Source organism: Aethalodelphis obliquidens, unplaced genomic scaffold, assembly GCF_003676395.1.
Source record: "Aethalodelphis obliquidens isolate GAN/ISIS:26980383/991018 unplaced genomic scaffold, ASM367639v1 scaffold3, whole genome shotgun sequence".
NCBI lineage: Eukaryota > Metazoa > Chordata > Mammalia > Artiodactyla > Delphinidae > Aethalodelphis > Aethalodelphis obliquidens.
This window is the reverse complement of record NW_020837947.1, coordinates 12,527,653-12,543,349: the sequence shown is the minus strand read 5'-3', so window position 1 is coordinate 12,543,349 and position 15,697 is coordinate 12,527,653. Positions and strand designations below refer to the sequence as shown.

General features: G+C 42.8%; 2 protein-coding genes across 10 annotated transcripts in view; one reads left to right on the top strand and one right to left on the bottom strand.

Annotated features, from left to right (window-relative positions):
- OPRM1 (opioid receptor mu 1) overlaps positions 1-15,697 on the top strand; it is a 161,009-nt gene that overhangs the window by 74,448 nt on the left and 70,864 nt on the right. The gene's annotated exons all lie outside the window — the stretch shown is intronic.
- The window catches only part of IPCEF1 (interaction protein for cytohesin exchange factors 1), a 183,006-nt gene continuing 173,709 nt past the window's right edge, over positions 6,401-15,697 (bottom strand). For 8 of the 9 annotated variants that reach the window (XM_027082952.1, XM_027082988.1, XM_027082962.1 and 5 more), the window contains one exon: positions 6,401-10,626. In XM_027082952.1, the coding sequence (XP_026938753.1) occupies positions 10,411-10,626 (216 nt within the window). In that variant the 3' untranslated portion in view covers positions 6,401-10,410. The remainder of the gene's footprint in view (positions 10,627-15,697) is intronic. The other variant, XR_003427982.1, reaches the window with a different exon arrangement.

Below are 15,697 nucleotides of genomic sequence, written 5' to 3'. Positions count from 1 at the left end.
TCCCCTCCCTCCCACCCTCCCTCCCTATCCCCTCTAGGTGGTCACAAAGACCAAGCTGATCTCTCTGTGCTATGCGGCTGCTTCCCACTAGCTATCTGTTTCACATTTGGTAGTGTACGTGTGTCGATGCTACTCTCTCACTTCATCCCAGCTTACCCTTCCCCCTCCCCGTGTCGGAACACGCTTTTAGTTTAGAATTGTCCTGAAGGAAAGAAAGGGTGTCATCATGGCTGCAGCTGTGTCTAACACAGCCATCAGTCTGTAGTAGGCTAATACATTTTCAGAGAAGCAGTCAGAGTAGAAAACACTGAAGGACCCCGGCAAGTGTGGGTAACCACTTACATCAGCTCCTAACGCCTAGCTTGCTAGAAATTTAATCAAAAGCTTTTCATTTTCTCCAGTGTTTATAAAATGAAAAACATGATGTGCGGACTGAAATGGCCAGCAACAAGGAACACTGATCCCACGTGTTACATTTCCCGGTAAGGATATCTCTTGGCCAAAGTCACACTTGAACCGGTCCTAACCTGCAGGAAGTTGGAGAAACCAGTGTGCAGACTCCAGTAACGACACTCCAGCTCTCAAAGAAAACCAGCACAAGGGGCCTGAAACATTGATATGCAAGTCACTCTCGGGCTGTGAGTCAGTTTCTTCTTGAAGCAATTAGCAGTTACCAGCATTTAGTCAGTGAGCAGGGCTCAGGCAGACAGACACTGACAGTCTGTCATTATCACAACAAAAGAACCACAGCTTTCATCCTCCCCAGAGGAAGTAAGATTTTTAAGAACTCCAACTTTCCATCTCACACTCTTCCCAGACCTATGATTTATTTCATCATCAACCTTAAAAATAAAGTTCAGCCATTTATTTATGAGGGGCTGCTCACAGAAGGGCCTCGTGAGAATCACATGCAGCCTCAGAAAACTCTAGAAAACTACTGGACAGAGAAACAGAGATTTAATAGGTCAGCTCCCAGGGGGCGCCATCTCTACCTTCACCCCAGTTGACTACAGTCTGGGAAAGGGCACCCTTTCTTCAAACTTCCTGCAGACCGCTTGCCTTTCGTTACACCCTGATCACTCAGCTGCTGTGCTGGCGTGGTCAGAGCGATCGTTATTTGTCACATTCTGATTATAGGCCAATATCAGACCCTGGAGAAGCACGAATGAACAAATGAGCCATTTCTGCTCTCAGCTCTTGAGTAGCAGAACCTACGGTTTTGTCGGAGCTTCAGTAACGGAGCCAAAGTCAAACTGGAGTCACACTAAATCCACCCCCAGCCACAGCTTAGTGGGCATCAATTGGCCGACGCATCCGTCTACTGGGTTGCTTAGTGCTTCTTCTGAAAGGGATGCTCTCTGATGGGTATGAACATCAAGACAAAGATCAGGTTCTCACACATTATGCCCTCTCCCAGGGGTAGATCCTCAAGCTTCTCCCCCAGGCCTCTTTGTCCTCAGTGTCACTTGGGCCACCCCTCTCTCCACGCAAACTGGATAACCAGTCGCACTGCCTGAAGCTCTGACGGAGGTTTGCTGCTCACCACTGGCTTTCAGAGTCACCCATAAGTGAGACGGTAGGGCAGTTGAACCGTTCATTTTTGGCTTGAACTAACATATAAAGTCAACCCACCAATTACCTAGGTTCAGGCATTTTTCCTCTTCTGTCTGACAATGAAAACTTCCCATGGGGTCAATGTTACACTAAGGGAGATGACTGTGCGACAGTGACAGGTGGCCGAGGTGTCCGATTCACCTGCTTATGCCATTTCCTTGTGCCCTCTCGAGCTGCTTAAGCCCAGCCTTGGACGTGCCACTTCCATTTTACAAGAAATAACTTCTGGGCCACCCTGAAGTTATGTCTCACAGCACTCACCTCTTGATGGTTAGTTCTGGCTGCAAAGCCAGCAGATACGCCATGGCAGGACCTTGGTCCAGAATCCTAGGAATCTGTGCCGGGACTCTCATGTTGAAAGCTGTTATGGACTCCACATTATTTCTTTCTGTGTTGTATAAATCTCTACTACCATGGGAGCTGCCAAGTCGTATAGCCCAAGCAAGAGAAGGACTGCTTGCACCACAGCCTATTCTCACTGTAGAGCGCATTCTTGTTCTGGGCTCTGAAAGCTTTCCCTGTCACTCAGTGGATAAAGTCAGAACAATCCTCCCAATTACAGGATGTGTTGCCTTCAAAACTTGAACAGTCTCACCAAGCATAACGCTTCTTTCTTATTGGTAGTAGTCTAAGGTATGATAAGTTACCCTCTGCTTGAGATGTCCTGGTTTTCCCCAAGCAGTTGGACCCCTAGATATTTCACATATTTAGCAAGATTTTGAATCTTTGACGGGTTTATCTATCACGCTCTGGAGTTCCTGTGTCAAATCATAGCCTCTGAAGCACCTGCCACTTCTTGTTCATCAAGTTTTTATTGTTTATTACATGATGTCATCGATATGGTAAATCAATGTGATTTTCTGAGGAATGTTCCAATGGTCTGGTTCCATTTTAACTACTTTGTGACAATAGCAAGAGAATAAACATAGACCTGGGGCAAGACCATAAATGTGTATTGTCATCCATCTCCTATAAATGTAAAATGAAGGATATTGAAGAGTTCCCTTACCCAGCCAAGGTCTATGTACTTGAGGCTGTAATCTGCTCTAGTAAAGGGACCACATCCAACACCGCAGCTACAGCTGGGGTTATAACTTGGTTAAGTTTGCAAGGATCCGCCATCATTTGCCATGATTCATCTTGGTTGTTCAGGAGACAAACTTGTAAATTGAATAGGTATGAGTGGGAACCACTACCCCTGTACCTTAAAGTCTTTTAGGGTGGCACTAGTCTCTGCCATTCCCCTTGGATGCAATGTTGATTTTCATTTACTATCTTTCCTGAAGAAGGCAGCTTCAGGGACTTCTATTTGGCCTTTTTTTTTTACTACAGTAGCTATTACTGGTCAAAGAACTGACATGAGAAGTCTTCCAGCTGCTAAGCATGGCATTTCCAATTGTACATTTAGAAATAAGAGGGAGTTCCCTGGTGGTCCAGTGGCTAAGACTCCGCGCTTCTACTGCAAGGGGTGCGGGTTCAATCCCTGGTCAGGGAACTAAGATCCCACATGTCACATGGTGTGGCCAAAAAACTTTAAAAGAAAGAAAGAAAGGAAGGAAGGAAGGAAGGAAGGAAGGAAGGAAGGAAGGAAGGAAGGAAGGAAGGAAGGAAGAAAGAAATTAGAGGACATAGGCTACTTGTCACTTGGCGTGTATATGCCCTGCCCCTCTCGTAACCCATTGGCCATATTATTTGGGGGTGGTTCCTGAGAATTTGTACCCTGTATCCAATTTCCCTTGAAGGTATTTCTACATGTTGTTGGCTTCCCATGTATTTTTGTCTCTGGGCTACCATTTTCTATTAGCAGTCTCCAAAGACCCATATGGTCAGCAGCAGACCCAGGCTGTCACTATGTCCATTCCAGTAATTCTGACTACATTTGCTTGTGATTCTCAAGTGCTGCCATCTGGCCTCGGCGGTTATTGGCCACGGCCACCCTGGTTGAGAATGAGGGACATGACGTCCTGGCTAAGTGGCTCTCATTTAGCTGAGGATGGTTTTCTGGAAATGGGGGACGCAGTTAAGTGCAAATCCTGAGGCATGAAAGCTCTGGCCAAGTGAAGGGGTCTGGGCGGGCATCCACGGTGTCCACGACAACCACCTTTGGTGCTAGGATAAGAACTGGCAAAACAGCCAGGCACCCTGTTTGCCTGGGAATTTTGTCCCTTCCCCACACCACCTGCTCTGGACAGAACTGCCGACACACATTCAGCAGAGACCTCGGTGTAGGCAGAGTGCGTATGGCTTCCTCAACCACGAGACGGGATAAACCAGCAGACCAGCATCCAGGAATTACCTGTATAGGCTTGTTTGGGTGTTTTAAGAGAAAAGGCAAATATAATACTCGGATTGTGATTTATGAGGACCGGGGCCTATCGAAATTCTATGCCTGTCAGTACATTTGAACACCATCACGCTCTCACAAGAGTCTCTGCGACTCTCTCATGGGAGAGAAAGCTGGGACTCGTCCAGAGCCCTCAGCCAGTCTGACATGGCACAGAGCAGCTCATGAACCTAAGATTTTGAGGCCTGAATTATCCTCTGCATCATGATACTCAGTTCTCAAAAGTGACATTCTAATGCTTTGTCTTTAAATGCAGGTATTATTAAAACTTGATCTGATTGTGAAACTACTGTACCTGTCAAACCTGTGTATGTGTGACTTTAAAAACTAGAAAAATTTTCCCCTTTCTCCTCGTAAAGATGGAATTATTTTCCCTGTGGTGAACATACTTTGATGAAACCAAATTCAAGCCACATGGTATGACAAAGGATTTCACGCTTGTCGTGAAAATTTAGATGTCCTGGAATTTCTGGAAGAAATTGATGGTTCAGGGGAACTAAGCAGGATATTTGAAATGGAGGTTTACAGTCGGCAGAATGATGACCATGAATCACTGGACCTGAGTCTATGTTACAAAGGGGAATAAAGGTTGCAGGTTGTATTCAGGTTGCTAAAACAGAGAAGCAACCTGCTGCTACATTATCCAGGTGGGCCCAATGTAATCATAGGGTCCTTAAAAGAGTCAGTCTGATATATACACTACCAAACGTAAGGTAGGTAGCTAGTGGAAAGCAGCCGCATAGCACAGGGAGATCAGCTCGGTGCTTTGTGACCACCTAGAGGGGTGGGATAGGGAGGGTGGGAGGGAGGGAGACACAAGAGGGAAGAGATACGGGGATATATGTATATGTATAACTGATTCACTTTGTTATAAAGCAGAAACTAACACACCATTGTAAAGTAATTATACTCCAAAAAAGATGTTAAAAAAAAACAAAACAAAAAGAGTCAGTCTGGGGAAGGTGTGACTAGAGAGAAAAGGTATAGAGAGATACCTGGCTGCCTTTGAAGATGGAGGAAGAGGCAAAGAATGTGGGTGACCTGGAGAGGGCAAGGAAATGATTCTTCCTTGGAGGTTCCCGAAGGAACACAGTTTTGACCACACCTTGATTTTAGCTCAAGGAAACTGGTGTCAGACTTCTGAATCCACAACTGGAAGAAAACACAATTTTCAAGCTACTGCATTTGTGATGATTTGGTACAGCAGCAATGGAAACTAATGCAAGATTGTTCTAGAAATCAAGAACGTACTGTATCAATGCCTTTTGCTAATCTCTTTGGTCTAGAATAATTTTTACTGCTTCCGTGTGGGAGCCTGGACAGATTTGGTGGTGGCAGATGGAGGAAAAAAGAGGATGGGCCTCAGCATGTAAAGTGAAAATTTGGAGAGAGAGAAGAAACAAAATAACACTTTGTGTAGACAGCAAACAAGGAGGTGTGAATCAAGTTCAGTGCAGGCTAACTTCCTCTCATCAGTGGATCCAGCAAAAAGGCAATTTATTATCTACTTCAATATTTTCTTTGTTCCTTTTTCACAGAGATATCTTATGTATTTTAAGGAGCTTATGTGTTACTGGTTGTAACTTTTATAATCTTCAAATTTTTAAGATTCTCTAAACAAAATGTGGGTGCCTAGTAACGAGTCAAATTGTGTGCACCGACAATTGTGAAAAATATAAATATCTCGGTACGAAGAAATCTGTAAGCTGAAGACCATTGGAGGAGGCCACATCAGTTGTTGTGGAAACAGATTTCCCAACATAATTAAATCTTTCATTTAATAATAAAAACATCGATCGTCTCGGATCAATTATTTTGAGGCTGCCACCAGAGGGCGCCATAACCCTTTGTAGACGATAAAAGCCCAGCCATGCCACACTTCCCAGGGAGTTTTTATTTTGAGGAAGCAACATTGCAGGGCAGAAAACGAACACCACTGGGACATTTCCAATGTTTTCCAGGTCATTTTACTAGATCTATTTTCTCCTGTTTTTATTTTTATCTTACAAGTCATCCTCAAACACACAGAGCAGGAGAAATGAGTCATGTCTCTTTTTTCAGTTCGGTCAAAGAGGGTAGAAGACAGAACAAAGTACAATGAGATTGAAGGTATCATTCCTACATTAACATCTTGCCCCCAAACACCATGCAGTGCAAAAAACGTCACATCCCCATCATGCAAGGGCGTTAAAATGGTGGTTTAAAATCCTGGGCTTAAACGTAAAATAGATAGCTAGTGGGAAGCAGCCGCATAGCACAGGGAGATCAGCTCGGGGCTTTGTGACCACCTGGAGGGGTGGGATAGGGAGGGTGGGAGGGAGGGAGACGCAAGAGGGAAGAGATATGGGAACATATGTATAACTGATTCACTTTGTTATAAAGCAGAAACTAACACACCATTGTAAAGCAATTCTACTCCAATAAAGATGTTAAATAAATAAATTAATTAAATCCTGGGCTTTATTAAGAGATGCTCGACGTCTCCCTGGGGCATGCTTCCCCTTTGGACTCAAAGAAATATCAAAACAGGGCAGTGAAGTCTTCTCACAGCAGGAGAAATTGAACTATTTTTTAAAATATCTATAAATATCTATTTTTTTCTTCTTTGTTTTCTCTGTGGTCTGTGGTGATGTGAGGAAGAATAGAGATGTGCAGAGGAGGTAAGAACATCACTTCCTGTCTCACAGCATAGAGAAACACGTAGAGGTTCGTTATCTTGTTTGCTGAGATGAGCAGCTCTCAGTGCTTCGTGGAAGGATGGCCCATCCCCAGTCCATTTCCTATGCGTGGCTGAAATCTAGTTTCAGGGGCTTCCATTTTTAGTGACATATTACAAAACCATAGGCAGGACAGTCTCCTCACATTTCTAGGACTCCATTCCTCTTATAAGTGTACAAAAAAAATTGAAAGGTGAAATACATTGGAAAACCCCAATCAAATATCAAATTCTATTAGACGAAGAAGAGATGCATCCTAAAACTTCATTTGGACACGGCAGCTTCGCAACACAAAGTGATGGTTGGATGGGCACCTTGTGTGCCTAAATTACTCACTCAATCGTCTGTGTGGCCTCATCAAAATATTATCTTTCAATCAGAGTATCGTACAAAGAGGTACGTGTCCATGAATTTAAATATGGCTGGAATTGGTATAGCCCCTCTCTTCAAAAGACTTAAAAGTATCTGGATCGTCTCTATGATATTGTTTGTGACTTAGAGGCTGTCTGAGGAAATTAGCATAATTACATGAAAAGGAATTGAAAGGAAAGTTAAGGTCCTAACCCTTAATCACTAAGCTCGTCTCTGGCATCTCCTGACACGTTTTAAAAGGAAAACAAAATAAATGGATCCCTTCCATCCAAGGATCTCACAGCTCCTAACGAGCAGTGTACTTTACAGAAGGAAGGAAAGGAAGCAGAGTGATAAGTTACACCCCAAGCCACAGCCAGCCCAGCAGCAGGTCACTGCAGGAGGGACAGTAACCTCTCAGGCCATGAGGAAGAGACTGTACTCAAGGAAAAGGGGCCTTTGGGTTTCCAGTGGATGACCTCGCAAAAGCTACCACGGCCCTGTGCCCATTGCAGCGCGATGGCATGTACAGTCCAGGTCCAGCTGCTGGGTCCCCGCAGCCACCGCACAAGGCAGAGGCACAGGGAGGAGGGAGACTCACAGCAGCCGTGCCCCTACTTCCTAGCACAACGTAACACAGAGTGAAACCATCCTCAGAAGGGAAGTCACAAGTGAGCAGGTGAGTTTGGTCTAGAAGAGCCGGGTGCGAAATCGTGCATCTCAGTTTAACTTTCGTTTGGGAGGTTCTGCATAGTAACTGTTCTAACTAACAAAGCAAAACATCTCGACGAACCTGACTTTGAAAAGTGACTGAAAAGCTAGACTGAGTAATCTCACGGATCTGTTTTGCCTTTAAGTTAGAGTGGTACCAATGGACTTTAAAAGGTCAGTTAAATATGTATTCATGAAAAGTCAAAGTAAAGCGTTAGAATATATTTGCAAGCCCTGGCCAAAAGCTTTCGAAGCACTTCACTTTAGGAAAAACTGGTTTAACGTTTATAGGTTGGTGCTGGAAACCAAAGAGAAAAAGGTAGAAGAATGCCTTATCATCCCATCCTTCCCTCTGCGATTATTTCTCCTTTCCTCGCCACTTTGGTTACTTTGTGAATCCTAAACAGTCCACCTAATTATGGGAAGAATTAGATGCTGCTAATTACAGAAAGAATCAATGCTGATTTCTAGAGTAAAGAGATTAAAGCACCGGCCTTCAAACCAGAAACAGGGTCCAGTCTGAGGACCTGAATGTTTGCTTCTCTCTGTGCCAACAGTAAACTCACAGAGGGCCAGGTCCCCTCTTCTGCAGGGTCTGAGCCCTGCCCAGTACGCTCCAACTGTTGCAGGAGCACCTAAATGTTTACTGGGCCAAACTGACTAGCATGGCCTTTCAGAAGCTTCTAGTATTACAACTTGCTTCCTGGGTTTTTGGGTTTTTTTTTTTCTTAATGCTAAGGTTGTTTTTTGTTTACAAAGTATTAAGACTTCTTAGTAAAGCTTAGGGAAAATTTCAACAACTATTTCCATTTAGTTCGCAGATAAAATTCAGGGGGTTATTTCCATTTGAATGTCAAGCCACACACACACTTTGACACTATAAAGCCAACGATGTTGTGTTGACAACTTGCTAGGGGTTAGGCCAAAATGGGTCTTTCATGGGTTGTGGTTATTCTTATGGTGAGAAGTATTCATGGTGATTAGCGGGTGAAAACTTTCCTATTGTTTCTCTAATAAAATGAGTTCTCTTAAACGGTAAACCCCAAAAATTCTATTCGTCTTCCATCAAAAGACTGCATTAATTGTGCTTCCTCTGGTTTAGGATACGTAGGCATAAATGGCATAAAACTTAAAGTATATTTACTAGAAGGGATAATGTAAGAGAGAAGTCCTTTTGTGGTTCGGAAGATCGTCTACAACAGATAGAAATCTAAGCATTCTGGAGAGAGAGAGAAAAAAGAGAGAAAGAAGCAGAGAGAAAAGCCAGAAAATAAAGATTATTAATGCATGCCCTACATTTATCCCACAAGATCTCCTGAGCATTCCTCAGACATTATAGTGCAACATAATAACTCCAGTGAATCAATAGTATTCCTATTTTTCTCAAGCAAAAAGTATATACTTTGAAACATATACTGAATAAAACATATAATATCATCTTTTAAGACACTAGTAATTTGAACTTCTATAAATATTCTTAAATAACAAATATATTATATTGAGCTATTCACATAGGACACAAAGTGACACATAGACATACAAAAATAAAACAGTCATGTTTTAACTCTTTTGCTGTTTCTGTTGGGTTGATTTTTTTTAGATACTAAAGATACTAAAACAATTCAGACACCAGAATCATCTTGTCAATATTGATCCTAGGGAATCTGGATGTACATTTATTTATTTATTTACTTACTTATTTATTTATTTTAGGCCGTGCTGCACTGCCTGGGGGATCTTAGTTCCCCAACCAGGAATTGAACCCGGCCCCTCGGCAGTGAGACTGCAGAGTCCTAACCACTGAACCGCCAGGGAAGTCCCTGGTTGTACATTTATACTGTGCATAGCTACCACCCCCAAGGGCAAAGGCAGTAAACATTCCTCGCTGGACATATTACTATGTCCTACAGTGGTTTAGAAAATCTCAGAGGGAACAGAGGTGTCCAAGTGTAATGAGAGAGTTTTCTTTAGCTGTTCTGTGGAAAGGAAACATTAATCAGATCCCTTACCCAAACTGGATAAAGTCTGAAAATATTAAGCTGTCCTTTGAGTGAGTGGAATATAGGCCACGCCTCCTCCTTGGGCGTTCCCGCACACCATTTGCTATGAAGTATTTCTCAACACGTGGAAAAGGCACCACCATTCTGGACCAAAGCCAAGCGATTTGGGTTCCACAATATCACATCTGTCCTGCCCCGGTTACTGCTATAGATAGCATTCCTCCACTCGAAAGATGACTTAGGGAACTCAGCTACGCAACCAAATGGGATATATACATTCTTCTTTTGGAAAACAGAGTATTTCTATGAAGAAGTATCCCTGGTAAAAAGTGATCTTTTGTCCATGGAATGTTGTCATTCTCTTGAGAGCAACAAACAGAGGTGACAGTTCTCACATCCCACCTAGAACTTAGCATGGCCGGGGGCTCCCAGAAGGAACACAGAGACCATTTGCTCAGCTGGACTCCATCCCTCCAGCTGGAATGGAAGCACTGAAACTGCTGATGCAGCATCAGTGTTTGTCTTCACCCCAGTTGCATCCCTAGAGGAGGAGCTGGTGCTTCCAGGAACTGGCTTTCAGTTTTCCTTTATAAGGAAAAATGTTAAGCTACTACCACATCGTGAAGAGTTGCTTTGGGGTAAGATGCAGGGGGGAGAGCATCCTGGCTTGTTCTCAAATAGAATTTTCAATGCAGGCAGAGGAAGGTGGTTTCTCGAGTCCCTGGAGGGAGCCTTCGGGGGTGGACGTAGGGGTCCTCTGCTGTTGATGCTGCTGGTAGATATCCTGGATGAGCAGGGTGTTCATGACCTTCCACTCCCTGTATTTTCTGGCTGTCAGCTTCGGATCATCCAGCAGCTGGTTAATCATGGCCAGGTCATGTTCTTTACACTGTCCAAGTAGAAAAAAGAGAGAGAGAGAGAAGGGAGGGAGAGGGAGAGGGGGAGAGAGAGAGAGAGAGAGAGAGAGAGAGAGAGAGAGAGAGAGAGAGAAGAGAGTGAGATGTGGTGACTATCTTAATTTCAATAAACCATCTTCAGCCCTTTTACAAATAAACTCACATATACCTTGACTGTAAAATTATCAAAGTGTTTTTACATATTAATATGCAAGTCCCTACAACAACCCTAAGAGCTATGGCAAGACACCCATTTACATAGGCTGACCACAAAGAAGGTAGGCATCCCACCCAAGACTTAGGGGAAGAACTAGGCATATAACCAAGGTCTCCTATGTCGCTCTTCCCTGATCAATCCACTATTCCACACTACAGTCATATTTCTATCTCGGTGTGAGCTTTATTCCTCCTGGAATGGATAATTGTATAATCATGCCGTTAACCATCCAAACTTCACTAAGTAAAGCTGGGGCATAGTACTTTTCCTAAGACACAAGTCAGTACAAAAATATATCTTTTTAGAGATAGAGATAGAGATAGAAATAGAAATAGAGATAGAGATAGAGATATATATTGGATCTGGCCCAACACTGAAATAGCCCACTTAAAAACTCATCAGTTGCCTTATGCTTTGCATATATCTTACCCTTTTTCCTTAAGAAAATCCCTTTATCAGGGAGCTCATTATATTGGGATAATCCTATTCCTTATGCCTTGATCCCAATACATTCTACCCTTACATAATGAAATATATATATATATATATATATATATATATATATATTTTTTTTTTTAGGGATTTCCCTGGTGGCACAATGGTTAAGAATCCACCTGCCAATGCAGGGGATACGGGTTCGAGCCCTGGTCCGGGAAGATCCCACATGCCACGGAGCAACTAAGCTCATGCGCCACAACTACTGAGCCTGCACTCTAGAGCCCATGAGCCACAACTACTGAGCCCGTGGGCCACAACTACTGAAGCTCATGCGCCTAGAGCCCGTGCTCTGCAACAAGAGAAGCCACCGCAATGAGAAGCCCGCGCACCGCAACGAAGAGTAGTCCCCGCTCGCCAAAACTAGAGAAAGCCCATGCACAGCAATGAAGACCCGATGCAGCCAAAAATAAATAAATTTATTTTTAAAAAATATATATCTTTTTATTTTCTATTAAATTATACCATTTTTAATAAATTTCACACATTTAATATATACAGAATAAATATGTAGGCTATCATTTTATTCCAAGAAAAGACTATTAAACTTCCATCCAAATAGTGCATATTTCAATGATGCTAGTAGACAGTCTATTCATATTACTTCACCTGCCTCCTCTGTAACCAATGACACATTTCCGAAATGTCTGTCTCAGGTTAGGGGATTTTTCTGTAGTCAAGGAATGGAGTGAAACATAAGATGTATCAGCTGCCACATTCAAGAAAAGATCTCTCAACCTGACACATTTATCTCAAATCTATTCCTGTTCCCTTCATCCCTGTGCACATAATCCCACTTTCGGATACAAAGTCCACTATATCACACTTGACCTGCTGCTACAGCCTCCCAAGTGAGGTTCCTGCCTCCAGTCCCCACTTTGTATCCACCCTCTGCCCGACAGTGCAAGGGGTCCCCCTAAAATTCCAAATATTCTTAATAGTTCCCCTTCATGCCCAAGGTTCCGTGGACATGAGCCCATCCTCCACTTCCTTCTTCCTTTCCTCTCTAAGAGTGTTGATGTGGATTTTCTCCCCGACACGCTGCTACTTCATACCCCCGGGATGTGCCACACAGAGGACCTTCTCCACCTTCCTTCACTGGAGGACTCTAATTCCTTGAGGGACCTTCACATGGAACATTTCCCAGTTGTTTTTTTTCACTGGATTTTACTACAACTCATAAAGGTATACTCACTTCAGGCATCATGCTCTCCAAAAAAACCTCTGAACCCCCAGATTGAACTGAGAAGCTTTTTGTATGTTCACGTGCCTTCCAATGCTGGGATCCAGCCCTCTTAGAACTTACCATGTTACGCTGAGATGTTCATGGCTCTGTCACGCCACCTATTCTAAAGCTTCTTAAGGAAGGTGACAGGGAACATATTTTATTCATTCCTGTGTTCCCTGTACCTAACACAGTCATGAATGACAGGCAGACATTCAATGCCTGTTCATTACTGAACTAATCTCTCTGCCTAGATCCAGGTCAGCACGTGCTAAACATTCACAACTGTGCTCACGGGTCAAAGTTCAAATTCATGACCACTGCCATTAAATGGACTTTCACTACTATCCAATAATTGTGTTTTCTTACCCCTTTTCTCTCCCCCTCTCCCAAATGACTATTTCAAAACTTCTCATTTCTACTCAAATCTCCTCCCCAATCCTCCCTTGTAGCTGATGACCCTGCTCTTTATTTTTTTGAGGAAATGGAAACTATCAGAAGAGTAGTTCTCCCAAGCTCCCAGCACCTTCTACTACATCAGCACCAAGCTGCCTTCCTTCCTGTTCATTTGGGTGAAGTATCTGTGCTCCTAGCGAAGCCCGATCTCTCTACTTGTACAAGTGCTTCCTCTCTCACATTCAAGAAATTCACTTCCGCAATTCTCCCCTCTTTCCTGTGACTCGTCAGTCTCCTGTCTCCATGTGATCATTCTCACGGGCGTACAAGCATGCTCTCATTTCTCCCATCGTAAAAGCCCTCCCCTGAGCCGACTTCACTATTCCTGCCAACGTTCAGCTCTTCTCTGCCTCCAACGTCCTTGTGCCCGTTCTTTCACAGAATGTCTCCAATCAGGCTTCTGCCCCCATCCTTCCACCAAAACTGCTCTGGTTAGGGCCCTCTATGACCACCATGCTGCTAAGTCCAATGATCAATTATTCATCTTCAACTTATCAACAGCATCTAAAACTGTTGACTACTCCTTCTTGAACACCTTCATCATGTTGCTTCTGTGACACATTTTCCTGAATCTTCTCGTCCCAGAGTGACCGCTTATTCTCAGCCTCCTTTGCTGGTTCCACCCAATCTTTTAACACTGGTATGCCCCAGAGCTCCAGATTTAGCCTATTCTCTGTTTTACTTACCTTCGTGCTCTTGGAAATTTCACGTACTCTCTTCCCCTCTCCCTACACACTGAGGGTCCCAAATCTACCTTGCCTTACCATCGCCCTGAACACCATACTTGTTGATCCCTTCAGCAGCTCCACTTGGGCGTCTCCAATAAAATGTATCCAAAACTTACTTCCTGTTATTCTCAATACCCCCATCTACTCCCAATACATACTGAAACCTGCTCCTACCACAGTCATCCTCAAAGCACCTCATGGCAACTCCATCTTGCCAGTTGCTCAGGCCAGACACTGGAGTTGTCCTTGACTCCTTCTCTTACTCCCAACGTACCAGAAAATTCAGATGGTTCTACCTTCAAAATATGTCAAGCTATGGCACAGCTCTGTTGAGAACTTTCCAAAGGCTTCCTATCGCACTCTGAGTTGAAGCCAAGGTGTTTGCAATGTCAGCGAGGCATTACAGGCTATGATCCCCTGCTGCCCCTTGGACCCATGGCTCTGCTCCCCGTCTTGCCTCCCCACCCCATTCCAGCCACACTGACCTCCTTACCCGTCCTTAAATGGACCAGGCACACCCCCATCCCAAGGAATGTGCGTTTTTGTCCCTGTTACTCGAAACATTCTGCCTCAGGTAGACTGAAGGCTCACTCCCTTTCCTTTTTCAGATTTTACTCAAATGCTATCTTTTAAAGAGGCTTCTCATACTTATCCTAGTTACAAATCAGTCCCTCAACATTCCTTATTCCCCTTCTCTCCTATTTGCTATCAAATGTATCATCACCTGGCACACTACCAATTTAACGTATTTATTTTGTTTATTTTTTTCTCCATCTAAATGTAAGCTTCATGAGGTCAAGCACTTTTGTCTGATATATAGCCAGGTGTCTGAAAGAATGACTGACACACAGTAGACTTTCACTAAATACCTGTTGAGAAAAATGAATAAATCAAATAAGAAGTGAATGAAAGACCTAGTCACCCATTTGCCTTTTAACCTCTTTTACATCATGAACCCTATTTAGAGTCTGAGGAAATTCTCTCCATAAACGGACAAACAAACAAACAAAAATATATATATATATATAATTATATATGTGATATACATATTATTGATATATCTGTACTATATCTACATAATATATAATATGTTATATAGATATATATTACAGATATATAGGTAGATACAGGCATAGACATAGACATAGACATAGACATAGATATATCCACACATTTGCATATAGTTTTAGGGATTCTAAGCATTGGCAGCATATATTTTATCCAAATGAGGTATCTGCTCATGCATGATCCCAAATATTAGTGGCACACAAATGTATTTTCTGTCCTCTACAATTAGCTTTAACTTACATTTTATTTGGGGTGTTTTATTACATTTTCTTCTTTTCCTACTTCTAGACTGGTCAGAATTATATTGATTTCGAGGGAAAAGTACCACACATATAGTGATCTGAGTGGCGAGATTTATAATTTTACAGCCAGAGAGCAAGGGTGTGGTGATAAATGGAGATCAAAAGATATATTTGGGTTTCAGGAAGGAGAGAAAACTGTGCAGTAGGGAAGTAACCAAAGAGGGATATGAAGCAGGTTGGCCAGGACCCAGAAGCAGAGGGAAGAAAGGTTAGTTAATAAGTGGGTAACTAAGAAGGATTGCTGGTAGAAAGTCAAGCAGGACCAAAAGAGTTTTCTTTCTTCTCTCTGAGTTCTCCACATCTCTACTTCCAAAAACAATCTTTTCCGAAAAAAAAAAAATGCTTTCATTCTCTAATATTACCATAGTTCTATTCATATGAAGTTACTTAAGGAGTGTTACTTTGTTCTTAAGAAATTTTGATATCTGTGCAGAGAGAGATCCTAATATTTTACTGAAAAAAACGAAATAAGATCTTTGCAGATCAACCAAATTTGGAAAATTGATTTTTTTAAGGTAAAAATGAATTCACCACCACTCTAAAGGGGATAAAAGGTTTTAGGAAAGGGTCTCT